At 53.9% G+C, this 14170-nt stretch overlaps 1 protein-coding gene across 1 annotated transcript; it reads left to right on the top strand.

Annotated features, from left to right (window-relative positions):
- Window positions 1–597: 597 nt before the first annotated feature.
- LEPROT (leptin receptor overlapping transcript) lies at window positions 598–13856 on the top strand. The gene is made up of 4 exons (XM_056122392.1): window positions 598–716; window positions 4069–4144; window positions 8247–8433; window positions 11673–13856. The coding sequence occupies exons 1-4, from the start codon at window positions 701–703 to the stop codon at window positions 11787–11789; spliced, it is 396 nt and encodes a 131-aa protein (XP_055978367.1). The 5' UTR covers window positions 598–700; the 3' UTR covers window positions 11790–13856.
- Window positions 13857–14170: the final 314 nt, after the last annotated feature.

Raw genomic sequence — 14170 nt, 5'->3', positions numbered from 1 at the left:
ATCAGGGCGGGATCTACGCGGAGGGGCGGGACTCCCACGCAGGGGGCGTGGCTCTCGGCGGGTCTGTGAGTGGCTGGGCAGAAAAAAGGGGCGGGCTCTGAGGCATCACCGCGAAATCTACGGAGGAGAGGGACTACTGTGTAGGGGACGGGACTCTCGTGGCGGGACCCTGAGTGGCCGGACAATGTAAAAGGGCGGGATCAGGGCGGGATCTACACGGAGGGGAGGGACTCCCGCTCAAGGCTCTCATGGCGGGGCTCTGAGTGGCTGGGCAGAGTGAAGGGACGGGCTCTAGGGCCTCAGCGCGAAATCTACGTAGTCTCCTGTGTAGGGGGCGGGACTCATGGCGGAGCTCTGAGTGGCTGGGCAGTATGAGGGGGCGGGCTCTGAAACATCAGGGGGTGGGACTCTCATGGTGGGACTCTGAATGGCTGGGCCGATTGAAGGGGCGGGATTAGGGCGGGATATGGTGGAGGGGAGGGATTCCCTTGCAGGGGGCGGGGCTCTCTTGGCAGAGCTCTGAGTGGCTGAGATGAATGAAGGGGCAGGATCTGCGTGGAGGGGCGGGACTCCCGAGCGGGGGGCGTGTCTCTCGCGGCGAGGGCGGGCTCCGTTCCCGCGGGCGGCAGGGGCAGAGGCTGGGCGGGGTCCAGGGCTGTGGCAGGAAGCCGGAAGCAGCCGCGGCCCCGGCTCGGGAGACATGGCAGGCGTTAAAGGTACCACCGCGACCCCTGGCCCGCAAGTGCTGTGCCGGGGTGAACGCTTCCGCTCCGGGCTACACCGGGGCGACCCTGCAGCGCACGGGCGGGGGACGGCCCGCTCCCCTAGTCCCGCCACCCCTCCACCCTCTTTCCCTCCTCTCCCTGGGCTTCTCGGGGGACTCTCGGCACCTCTCCGGGACCCCCGGGGCTAGCGCTCGGAGCATCTTCCCCCCCCACCAGCCCCCGACCCTTCCGCATTTCCTCCGAGCGCCCCTCGCTCGCCCCTGTGCACACCCCCCGACCGAGTTTTTCAGTGGATCTCCCCTCCCAGTGTCCACCTTCACGCCTCCCCGCCCCTTTCCAGCCCCTCGGCGGAGTTTTGCATTTCTTGCAGAGGGGCCTTTGTCCGCAGCGTCCCGGGCCCCGGGGACTTCATCCCCTTGTTCCCGGGGGTTCTGACGCGCGCGCGGGGCAGGTCGGTGCGGGCGGGTGTGGGTGTGGGCGCGGGCGCGGGCGCGGGCTGGTCCCGCAGTTTATCTGCGCGCAAAGCGTCGGTGCGATCAGTGGCTCGGAACGGAGCGTGATAAAAGGGGACCACGAACACCCTTCCCTTATCTGCGCACTTCCAGAGGCATGGGCGGTGGGAGAGCGCGGGGCTCCTGAAATTCTCGTTGGAAGCCGTTAGATGCTGGACTTTTGACCGTCACTTGTTCCCATCTTGGTCTTTTTGTGTTGTTTTGGGGGTTGAACCTGGCAGTACTATCTTTCTAGTCACCCCCCCCCCAAAAACACACACACACAAGCGGTCCTTTATCTTCTTTTAAGCCGCCCCTCCTCAATTAACCAGCACAGACTATAAATGTATGCATACATGTGTTTGCATGGGGGTGGGGTCTGCAATGTGAATTTCATGTGCTTGGGCTGTTAGCAGTAATCACATTTTAGAAACATTCCTGGTTGACTTTTTTTTTTTTAATATTTGACATCACTTTAGTAGACCTGACTTCCTTGGACGGTGCCCCCTGCGGAGTAGATCCAGTTGGAACCAATTCAGGAAACAGGACAAGTTGCATTTGAATACTCCCCTAGGAATGATCAAATCATGATAGCGTTGATGTGAGCATGTGCAAAACTGCTGGATTAAAAGGAAAGGCTATGAAGTGTAAAGGGACAAAAAGAAGGAAGCATTTGCAGATCTTTGAACTTTTATTGTGGCATTCTTGAATGCCTTTATCCTTGGGGTGAAAGGATAAATGGGAAGTTACTGTTGGGTTATAGATCCATAAATATGTTACTGTTTCAGTGTCTGTGGTATGGATCCAGCGGGAGCACAAAGGTATGACCCCCCCCCTCCCCACCTCCCGCCAGCCCCCACAAGTAGACAATTTGAGTTCTTTTTTTTTTTTTTTTCTTTTTGGGTCACACCCGGCGATGCACAGGGGTTACTCCTGACTTTGCACTCAGGAATTACTCCTGGTGGTGCTCAGGGGACCATATGGGATGCTGGGAATCGAACCCAGGTTGGCCTTATGCCCTAACCTCTGTACTATAGCTCCAGTACCGTGATTTAAGTTCTGACAGTACATAGGACCCTACTTGGAAAAGGTGATCTTTGCAGTTGCAACCAAGTTTAGGATGAGATTAGGCTAGAGGGAGCCCTAATCCAGGGACTGGGGTCACCTGATGAGAAAGGGAAATTGGAACCCAGTCATGAATAGTGGGATGGAGGAAGGAATGGGAGTGCCCACACTTAAGCCTGGGAGCAGCCAACTACCAGCCTGCACCAGGCATTGGCAGAGCAAGGCTCTTCCTGTCCCCGGGGTGGGGATCTTTATCCTGCCAAAAGGCTATTTATAGTCTTGTTCTCAGGCGGTACAATACAGGCAACACACGTGATTCCCGGGTTCCCTAGGGTGACCCGACTGGACGCTCCCCACCCTTGCCTTAGACCCTTGCCTTAGCCCTTTTTCCACTGTGCTTGTCACCAGGGTCACTTAGCTGTGATCCTTTGCTTGCTGATGAGTAGGGAATGTCTGTGGTCTAGCAGCGTTCCGCGGACCCAGGTGAAAAATTGCAACCTGAGCTCCTTCCAAAGAAGCCTGACCTCCCGGCATCTGTAGTGCGGGTATCCAGCCACTGAACATAGAAGAGAAATTCATTGTCCTAAGCACCCGCCCCCCCACTCCCATGCACACCCCGAGTTTGTGGCCTTGTCAGAAACGAATATGGGTGGGATGACCTCACCCGGTGCCAGAGTGCCAGAGAGGGAGAGAACTGGCCCCAAGCGACCTGGAAGGCTTTCTCGGGCAGGAGCAGCAGGCTGTGTAGACAGGCCAGGCGAGAACAGTCAGGCCTGGGGGGCGGTGGCAGCATGCTGTGGAGACCAGCCTTGAAGCATTGATCCATAAGGCCTGTGTCCTGATAGAAGTGGGGGATCAGTGAGGGTGATGCCATTGGAGGGCTGACAGGGATCACACCTCCATGCTGCCAGAAGAGCACCCTGGGGGCCTTGAATATGGGGGGGGGTGTTGGGGGGAATTGAGAGGCTAGTGTCTAAACTGAGTAGAGTGGGGATTGGAACACCCCTGCCGTCCTGCCCCCCCCCCCCCGTCCTGTGTGACAAGTGATCAGGGCCTTCGGAGGGCACCTTGGAGGGCTATGGAGGGCAGCGTGGGCCGCCACGAGCCCTGCGGCCCAGACAGCGATAGGTTTCTGAGCTCGGACTGCAAGTCCCACATGAAGGTCCCTGTGGGTCCCATCTGGTAAGGGCTCGACACCCTGGGCCTGGTCCTGCTCTTGGGACCCCCTGCCCTGTTCATCTGATCGCCTTGCTAGTGACCCCACTTCATGGGGCCATCATGGATTTAGCCCAGGACTCAGGAGCCAGGATGGGTGCCATAGTCCTTCAGTCTAGTGCAGAGGGGCTGAGTGAAATTTGGTTCGGTTGCAAGATATTGAAGGAGAGGATTGCCTTTGGTTTGTTCATTCGTTTTGTCTGGGAGTCATGCCCACGGGTGCTTGGGGGTTACTCCTGGCTCTGTGCTCAGGGATCAGTCCTGGTGGTGCACGGAGGACCCTACAGGAGTGAACCTGGGTCGGCAGTGTGTGAGGCCAGCACCCTAGCTGCCGGTCTCTCTGCGGCCCCATGATTGATCCTTACAAAGCATCACTCCCGTGACGTTATCTTTCTAGTATAGTCACAAGGTTGTGTAATGGGCACTGCGTGTGACTCTGACCATTTCATCATCCCCCCACCCCACCAAGGAAAGATCAGCCTTGAGATCAGCATTAGTCGCCACCCCCCATCCCGCCTTTCCTCTTTCCCCACTAACCCCAGAGCCTTAACCCTGGGCTTTGCTTTCTGCAGCTCTGGTGGCGTTATCCTTCAGTGGGGCCATCGGACTGACCTTTCTGATGCTGGGATGCGCCCTCGAGGACTATGGGTGAGTCGGCAACTCCTCTTTTGTCTCTTTGTCACTTTCAAAGTGCCTATGAATGGGGCGTGGCTTCTCGAGGAGCACCAAACACTCACCGGTGAGTTATCGGATCCCGAAACACCAGCCACAATTCCTTCACTGGGCAGATATCTGCGCCTGTTGAATCCCAGCTCTGGACCAGCTGGGGTGCCAGGATGCTGGGCACCCGCCTCCCAGAGCCCCCTCCTCGGTGTGTGAGTCCAGTGAGAGTCGGGAAGGGCCACAGAACTGCAAGGGGCCCAAAGTCTACCCGGAAGAACGGGGTTATTTGGGTTTTGGGTTTGGGGGGGCCTCCCCCACAGTGTTCAGGGAACCCAGGGCCACTCTCGGCAGTACTCAGCCAACTGCATTGACTGGTTCCATATTCGGTCCTGAGGATGGGGCCCCGGAAGTGCTTGGGACCCCCCCAAGGCTACCCTGACTGAGGAGTATGTGGCACTGGGATTCGAACTCAAGTCTGGGTGCCCCTCACCGCCGAGCTGCCGTCTCTGGCCTGGTCAGTGTTTTAGTGCCGAGACTTGGGGAGCTGGGAGAGTTAGGCCGGCTCTCGAGCTGGCAAAGGCATTCCTGGTGGGGGGCCAGTCCCCGAGCGACTTTGATTCTGCAGCCGTTGGTAGGGTGCATCCTCGTGCCAGCCTCGAAAGGGGCCAGTGAGCAAAGAGGGGGCGAGAATAAGGCCACAGGACTGGAGGCATCTGGAAACCACACGTGGCCCGTTGTGGACACTAGGGAATGGAGTGGGGAGAGGCAGAACCCAGTTCTCTTGGGTAGACTCAGTTCCTCAGCGCGCAGAGAGGGGGATCGCTTCCGGCCAGCACTGGAGCAGGCGTGTAGGTTTGGGGGTGGGTGGGTGTTGGGTTTGAGAGGGCTATGGTCCAGATGTGGGTGAGAGCCTGAGCAGCAGAAGGGAGCTGGTTTGTGTGGAAAGAAAGGAAGGTGGGAGATGCAGGTTGGAATCAACATCGGGACTTGGCATGGGGGTGGGACGAGACTGACTCCCTGGAGACTGGCTAGCCAGGGGAGGGGTGGCAGAGACCACCGGGGGCAGGTAGCTAGGACGCTGGTGATTTCAGATCTCTCGGCCCGCCTGGCCAGCTGGCGCGGGATGGGTCTGAACCCAGGAGGGCCCAGTCATGAGCAGCCACTTAACCTGTGCCCAGTGCTTTCTCACAGGGAACACTCCCCCAGGGGGGCTGGTTGCTTGAATCCCTGCTTGGCTCCTATCCTGCCTCTCCACACCTGAAGTCACCTCCTGGAAACCTTCAGTTGGTGACTGTGTCAGGTGAGACACCGGCCTGCACCTGCTACTAGAAAAAAGCAAAATGTTTTGAGCTCCAGGCTGAGCAGCTACTTTTGTAATTCAAGTTTTGTTGGTGTATCCCTTTGGCTCCTCGGTTTGTTTGTTTGGTGTTTTTGTTGTTGTTGTTGTTGTTGTTTTTTTTTTAGGGAGTGGGCCCAACCAGTGACGCTCAGGGGTTTTCCTAGCTCTGAACTCAGGAGTTAATCCTGGCAGTGCTCGGGGGACCTGTGGGATGTGGGGATCGAACCCAGGTCAGCTGCAAGGCAGACGCCCTCCCCGTTGTACTGTCGCTCCCACCCCCCGCCCTACCCCCATTGGCTCCTTGGATGGGGGACTTGGCCGCTCTTGCCACTGCAGGGACCTTTTCACTGGATGGGATTCAGGAGGTTATTCCAGGGCTTCGGAATGCTGTTACCGTTCATGAATATGGAATGATTTGGCCATATTCTCGAACCTCCTAAATCGTCCCAAGTAGGAGCGTTCTGCTTTGGGATAGCGGGTAGGAAAGCCTTAAGGGTTGCAAAGCCTAAAGCATTTCCTTTTCCCCGTTACAGAAAAACCAACCCTGATCCCCCATATTTACTGAATAGTATATTTATATGATTTAAACTAAGGGCCAGAGGGGGCTGGAGCAATAGTACAGTGGGTAGGGCATTTGCCTTGCACGTGGTCGACTGGAGTTCAATCCCTGGCATCCCATATGGTCCCCCAAGCACCGCCAAGAGTAATTCCTGAGTGCAGGGCCAGGAGAGGAGTAACCCCTGAGCATGGCTAGGTGTGACCCAAAAAGCAAAAAAAAAAAAAAAAAAAAAAAAAGTAAGGGCCAGAGAGAGCACACAGGGATTATGGTGCTTGCCCTGCACATAGCTGACTGGATTTGGTCCCTGGAGCACCTTCAGGAGTAGGCCCTGAGCACCACCCACTGGGGCCCCAACCAAGAAGTCTTATTTATAAGTATCGATGAGCACTAAGATTCACACCGCCTCTAGCACCTCCCATCTTCGAGGAAGTGTGCAGAATTCCATGCACTTCATGTTGACGTTTTATCCCTCCACAAGGTTGCCGCTCTGTCCCCCTTGTAGACGGCTGTCAGCGGTTTCCTGTGTGGGCGCATGGCATCTCTTGGGCTGCTGCTCAGAAAACTTCTGCCAGTGTATTTGGGGAGGAATTCAGAGTGCTCAGCTGGGACCCCTCGGGGGTCTCATTACAGCTCTCCCACAGCAGGCCAGCATCTGCATCTGTTCCCTGCTTGACTGGGGGGGGCGCGGAGCTAGAGACGCTCTCCAGCCCCTCCCACAGTGTGACTCAGTGACCCCGAGGTGTGCGCCAGCCTCTGGCATTTCAGATCTGGCAGCCGAGCTCAGTGTTGGCACCCGGAGTGGCCTTGATGAAGGAGACTCTCCTCCGTGCCCACCTGCCTCCCGGGCCGGGTGGTGGAAATGAGAAGTCACCGGGCGCGGCTCCTGTCCAGCAGGGCTGGGTGACCAGGGAGCCCGGCGTTGGGGGGATTGTGGGAAGGGTGACTGCAGAGACCAGGGGCTCTGCTCTGCCCCATCGGGAGACGGGGCTGGCTTACAGAGCGCAAGACCTTTGCGTTGTTTCCGTGAGACGGTGGAATCAGAAGGTAGAAGGGCGGCTTTTAATAAACGAACCAGTGGTGTTTGGGAAGAAAATAGTTTACAGTTCAATGTTAGTTTCACTTCCGATCATAAAATTGGTCTAAAGTTGTGTTTTCTTCTGTAAACTAGTGAGCATGTTTGTCATTGTGCCTTCCCTCTCAAAATCTATACTAACGGAGCACCTCAGTTATAGTGATTGACCAAGACACCTCCAAACCCTGGGGAATAGGTGCCAGGCAGAAAGTTTAGGGGGTGCTGGGCAGGGGGTGATGGGTGTTGGAAATGGAGGGTGCGGAAGTGCTGCTTCTCGGAGGAGACCTAAAAGGCGTCTTTTGGGAGACGGCGCAGAAGGAGAGGAAGATGAGGGCGATCTCCGTGCCCGGCAGGCTTCCTAGGCCACAGCGAGGAATCAGGTTTTACTGAAGATTCTGGAATGTGAGCACCCAGAATGTCTTCCTGGAGCCCGGGAGACAGTCCAGCTTTGAGAATTTGCGCCTGGCATGTGCCATACCCGCTTCGGTTCCTGGCACCGCGTGGTCCCAGAGCCTTCCCAGATGCATTCCCGGAGGACACTAGCACCTTTGGGGGGACCTGGGCCTCCCCAGCACTGCAGCGCCAGAGTCGAGTCCTCACGCCATCCTGCTGAACTGATGGCCCAGTTGGCCAAGAGCCTCCTGAGGACTGCGTGGAAGGGAAGGTGCCCCTCACCTCCCCCCCCAAAAAATAGATCTTAATGGAATTATAATGTCCATGGCCCAATACTGTATCCTACAGACAACACAGATTTCTGGCCCAGGTCTGACTGTAGAGCCAGGGGCGTGATTCCTGGTGAGACCACATGCTTGCAGGGGTGGGGCTCTGGGTGCAACCCCTGGCACTGCAGAAGCGGTAACAAATGTGGCAGGTCACGTACGATGGAGTTAGCCCCCCTGTCGGCTCTCCATGTCTGTGGACTTGCGATTTGTAATTTTGACTATTTCCTATATATTCCCGGGTAGAAGTCCTCTAATGCCATAATGCCATCAGATGAAAAACTGTTGCTGTGGCCATTTGAAACAGTAACTGAAACAGCGTGTGTGTGTGTGTGTGTGTGTGTGTGTGTGTGTGTGTGTGTGTGTGTGTGTGTTCTCTCTTCTGGGTCCCGTTGCAGTGTTTACTGGCCACTATTCGTCCTGGTGTTCCACGCCATCTCCCCCATTCCGTACTTCATCGCCAAAAGAGCCACGTACGACTCTGACGCCACCAGCAGCGCCTGTCGGGAACTGGCCTATTTCTTCACGACAGGGATCGTTGTTTCTGCCTTTGGATTTCCCATCATTCTTGCCCGGGTGGCCGTGGTAAGTCCCGAACTCTTGTTTTCCACCGATGGTCGCTGATGTCAAGAGCCCTCAGCTTCATTTCCAGTGCTCGGGTTTTAATACACGTAGGCATGTTTGCAGTGTTCTTGTTCCCTCCACTTAATTTTCTTATGGTATTGACTTTGCTGGGAGGGTTTGGGCTATACCTTGTGGTGCTCAGGGCCTTCTCTGAGCTCAGGGATGGCTCCTGGCAGTGCTCCTGGGACCTACTGGTGCCAGGGATTGAGTCCTGGGCTCTCGTCCCCGCAAACACATGGGCCCATCAGCTTCTCCTGGGCCTGTTCCCCTAGTTTCGATCCACCCGTCCTTACCTTGGCCATGTCTTTCATTCAGTCTTCCTTTGTTCCTCTTGCAACTCTTAGCCAGACACCATATAATTTCTGCCGTTTTCTACCTGAAGCTATTTTCTGGGTTATTTTCTTAAATTCTTACCTCTTAGGGAAAGCCAGAGAGATTGTCATGCAAGGCCGCTCTAGTTCCAATAAGAACAGCACATCAAGTTCTCCTGCAAATAGGATCACGGCCCCATTCAGCAGGCAGTTATGAGCGGCTGGAAGATTCAGTGAATAGCTTGGCAGCCTCATGGATTAAAACAACTTGTGCATCTAAAACATCCTGACTGGGTTCAGTTCTGTGATGGTCGCAGTCTCCCATGCTCTTGGCTTCCTTCCCTGTCCCCAACATACCTTTTCAGCTTAAGGAGACACATTCGTTGTTGTTTTCTGGCCACACCCAGCAGTGCTCAGGGCTTATCCCGGGCTCTGTGCTCAGGGGTCACATTTGGCTGGACTCGGTGGAGGATTTAAACCCAGATTGAGCCCATGCAGGCAAGTACCTGGCCCATTCTGCTGTCCCCAGCCCTCATGGTGGAGCACTTTTACCCATCGGTGAAGCGCGAGTCTCGTGTTCATCCAGCAGATACCCTGTAACTGCTGTGTTGACACCCTAAGAAGGAGCACCAGAGACCAGCTCTTCCACTTCGTTTGACAGGGAAAGGTCCCATAAAGGTCCTGTTTAATCACTGAATATGACCGGAACGCCGTGAGAGCACCAAGAAGAGAGAGAATTGAACTGGGATTGGAAAGAGCCTCTCAGATAAACAGCGTTTGGTTCACAGTTTGCATTTTCTCTCCTTGGTGCCCCTACAGCATTCTGGTAGTATTCAGTGACCCCCGGAGAATATTTATCAGGTGCTTGCCCATCAGACAGTGCTCGCTGACCCCCAGATGTGAAAGGGCGTGGTTGCGATTAAGACTTGAAGGGTTGATGCAGCCTGACTAGGAGGGCTTTGAACTCTAGATATTGGGCCCCCCGCCCCAGTGCCCAGGGGTCTCAGCAGACCCTGCGAGGGGACTGCGCAGCCCCTTGGAACCTTCTCCCTGGTGTCCATGCAGGGGCCTCAGTGCACAGTTGTCATCATCTGATTCTTGTGCCCGAGACTAATTGAGTTTTCCTGTCAAGGTTGCTGTGTCCAGGCCAGAGAGACAGTGCAGGGGTGAAGGCATCCTGCTGACCCGTGGTTGGGGTCCCCAGAACCACCTATGGTTGTCCTCTCTGAGCATTGTCAGGGCGTCACTCCTGAGCACAGAGCCAGAAATAGCCCCTGAACCCTACTGGGAGTGACTCCAAACAAAAAATAGAACCCGAAAGATTGCTGCTTCTCCCTTTCGGTAACTGCATCATTTTCTAGCACCCCCCCCCACCCCTGTTTTTTGGGCCAGACCCAGTGTTACTCAGGGACTTCTCCAGTGACGCTCAGATTGAAGTAGGGTCACCTGCATGAAAAGCAAGAGCCTTAACCCCTGTGTTGTCTCTCGGGCCCTGTATCACATCATTGATGTTTTTTAAATTCCTGGCCAAAAATGCCCACCAGAGGGCGCTCTCTTCCCCAGCTGTGGCTCTGTAAAGCCAATCCACCTTGCTGGAAAAGCTGCTGTCATGTATTAAATAATGCAGATTATTATTGTCTTTGGCCTGGGAGGAATAGAGATGTTACTGGCGCCCGCTCGAGTAAATCGACGAACAATGGGATGACAGTGATACAGTGACAGTGATTATTATTAGAAGTCAGTCCTCCTCTCTTTTCCTTCTTTTCTTCCTTCCTTCCTTGCTCCCTCCCTTAATTTTCTCTTTTCTGAAAACTACCTTCTTTTTAAATTAACTAAAGTTTTTATTTACATTCCCAAAACTGTTAATATGCAGTTTCACGAGTACATTGTTCCAGCTCCACACTCTCCCTTCGTGCCAATGGCCCCCCACCAGTGTCCTAAGATCCCCCCCACCATCATCACCCCCCCTCCTTAGCAAACTCAAATTTTTGGGTTTTGGATCATACCTAGTGATGCTCCAGATTTACTCCTGGTTCTACACTCGGGGGATTACTCCTCATGGTGCTCAGGAGACCATATGGGGTGCTGGGGATCAAACCCAAGTCGGGTACGTTCAAGGCAAACATCTTACTTGCTGTCCTGTCTCGCTAGCCCCAATACTCTCAACTGTTGTGAAATTTAATTGTTGGAGTTTGGGTCTCATGCTAAAAAATGCTTCATGGTTTTTGATATATAAAGTCACCTCCTAGCTACCCATCAAAGTGCCCAAGACCAATGACCAGTGCCTCTGTGATACCTCCAGCTGCCCTCCTCTGCCCTGCCCCACACCCACTGTCCCCCTTTTTTTGGTGTTCTCATTTCAGGCCTGTAACCCAGGCCTGAGGGCTTGCCCACATTTGCTCCCCGCCATCCCCTTGTCTTGTTACTCCTCCACAAAGCACAGAAAAATGAGAACGTCAAGCTTCTGTCCTTCTGTCTGTCTTGCATTGAAAATACAGTGACCCATGATGCCTCCGCTCCTGTTTGCATGAAAGATGGTAATGCCTAAAGCCCTTTCTGGACCCAGGGCTGTAATTGGACCATTTTTCATCCTGCCGCACGTATATCTTACTTCAGGCAATCATTGTCTGCTGAAACTTAAGGAGAGAAATATGTCTCATGGGGGGAAAGTTAAGGGTTATACTAGAATTAATTCACAAGCATCATGGTAGAATTAGGCTAATTGCAGAATAGTTCAATACCTCCCGCCTGTTTGTTTATTCGGCCTTTTAGCAGCCCTTTGCAATGTTTTCTTGGCTGTTTGGAGTGCAGAAAGTGACAGATCCACAGAGTCCCAAGTGGGGCCGGTGAAGACTTCATTTTCTCTCTCTCTCTCTTCTTGTGTTCCAGATCAAGTGGGGCGCCTGTGGCCTGGTGCTCGCGGGCAATGCCGTCATCTTCCTGACGATCCAAGGTTTCTTCCTCATCTTTGGGAGAGAAGATGACTTCAGCTGGGAGCAGTGGTAGCATTTTATTTGGACAAAATGCTTTTTAATGTCTTAGCGTTCATGTCAGAGGTGTATTTGTCTGCGCAGCGGTGGCATTTTTCTACGACATTTAATATGCTGGTTCTTTTATACCTTTATATCACGCTCACGACAAAGAGGACCGTGGGAGAAAAAGATGCGGCACCTCACCTCCAACAGTGTCCCGGCATGCAGGCGGGAGATTGTGACGTGTTGGGGTGTCACTCGCTGGCCCAGCACTGGGATAACACATGCGCACACCTGTCCACTGGCTCATCCAGGCTCCACGCAGGACCTCAAAGGCCACCACTGCCACCGGACGGGTCGCAGTCCTGCTGGGACTTCCAAGGATGCTTGTGGCTCTGAAAGACCCCAGCGGCTCTGTCTGACTGGTGACCCCGACTCTCGCTGTGTGTGTGGACCACAGACCGAGACCGGCCACCTCGCTCCCAGGAGTTTTTGGGAAACACGGCCTCCCAGGGCCCCCCACTAGCCTCAGAGCCTTCGGAGGAGACACGGAGTGAGGGGCTAGCACATCCTGAGCTGGGCAGAGCCGACGCGCCACGGATGTTACTCCCGCCTCCTGCCCTTCCCCAGGGCTGGACCGCTCAGCCTCTTGTGCCTTGGAGGCCCATTTGTCAAAGCTGCCTCTCCTGTCCCCTCACTCCTCTGTCAGTGTGAGACGGCCATGCACATGTGGGAGGTTCCAGACACATGCCATAGGGTCTGGCACATGTGGTAGGGTCTAGACATGCTGCAGGGTCTGGCCACACATGGTAGGGCCCGTATACACACCACAGGGTCCAGCTACTGTGTGGCCGTAGAGTGGCCACACAGGGTCTAGGCACACACTGTAGGGTCCGGCCACATGTGGTAGGGTCCAGGAACACGTGGTTCTGGCTACACACTGTAGGTTCGAGACACATGCCATAGGGTCCGACCACATGCGGTAGGTTCTGGCCACACACCATAGGTTTAAAACACATGTGGTAGGGTCCAGCCACGGGTGGTAAGGTCCGGCCACACCCCGTTTCAGCCTCACACTGTCGTTCCATCTTCCTAGGAGGTCAACAGCGATACCTTCACACAGGCAGGGTTGTTATTTACCCAGGGTTGGGGTGAGGGTCCTGAACACCCCGGTATGCTGCAGGGGCCTGGGGGCGGGGGGTGCAGACTAGGGCAGGACAGAGGTTCTGCCAGTGGCTGGGTCTTCATCTGACCCTCCCGCCAGCCCCTCTCTCCTTCCACACACACTCCAGGTGTCTACTGGCTGCAGCCACTTCTTCGGCGGCAGAGCTAAGTGAGCCGAGGTTGAGCTGCTGGGTTTTTCTTGCCGTGTTGATGATGTCTTCAGCGTCTTTCTTGCCCTATCGGACTTTTAAAAATTATTTTTCAAAATACATTTGTAACTTTTTATCTGCTTAAATGAATCTGTGGGAAAAGAGATAGCAACGAGTCTTCTGTTACAGCTTTGGTTTTTTTGTTTTTTGTTTTTGGCTTGACTTTTGATCAGCCCCTATTGAGAAGGAAATACGGGAAACCCCAGAGTCAAACATTTTTCAGTGATGTGAGCGTTATTCCTGGCACCAGTTGGGAACACAGAAGTTGGAAGGTTGGTGAGCTAGGTAATGGGCAGACTCGGGGGGTGACCAGGAACCAGCAGACAGAGGCCTAAAAGGAGAATGTGCAAAGTTATCTTGAGGCTGTGTTTGTGATTTGGGATTTTTGTTTGTTTGCTTTTTGGGTCACAGCTGGCAGTGCTCAGGGGTTACTCCTGGCTCTGCACTCAGGGATCACTCCTGGTGGGCTTGGAGGACCATATGGGATGCCGGAGATTGAAATTGGGTCGGCCACAGACAAGGCAAACACCCTCCCGATGTACTGTCACTCTGGCCCTGTGATTGTCTTTTTATATTGTCCCTTGTGTGCCTGTAGAATTAATTGTTTCCGTTGTGACTCCCATTATTTATATGAGAAACAAGATACAGACACTATAATTTTAACCAGCATTTTTAAAAATATCACCTGTATTTACCGTATAGTAATAAATTTCACTTCTAATACCAAAGCTTAGCTTTAAAAGTTTCTATTCTGCTGGAGTCCTGCTTGAACAATTGCGAAAAAAAAGTGAGAATTTCATGGTATTCTGCAACGGGAAGTTACGAGCAATAGAAAGGGGGCAGAAAATCGAAAAATCCTATTTCCCTTGTTAGTTAACTTGTAATAGCTTTTCTTTCCCTAAGATGGCAGTAGCGATCAACATATACACCCTTTTGTGAAAAAAGAAAAGAAAAAGAAAAACAGGACCTTTGTTCTAGATATAGACACTTGAAATAACAAAAGTAGCCTTAAAGCACTACCTCTTGATTGTATTTTCAGAGT

This window comes from Sorex fumeus, unplaced genomic scaffold (assembly GCF_029834395.1).
Source record: "Sorex fumeus unplaced genomic scaffold, SorFum_2.1 ptg000045l, whole genome shotgun sequence".
In the NCBI taxonomy this organism is placed as follows: Eukaryota; Metazoa; Chordata; class Mammalia; order Eulipotyphla; family Soricidae; genus Sorex; species Sorex fumeus.
The sequence above is the reverse complement of the archived record's forward strand: the minus strand, read 5'-3'. Positions and strand labels throughout refer to the sequence as shown.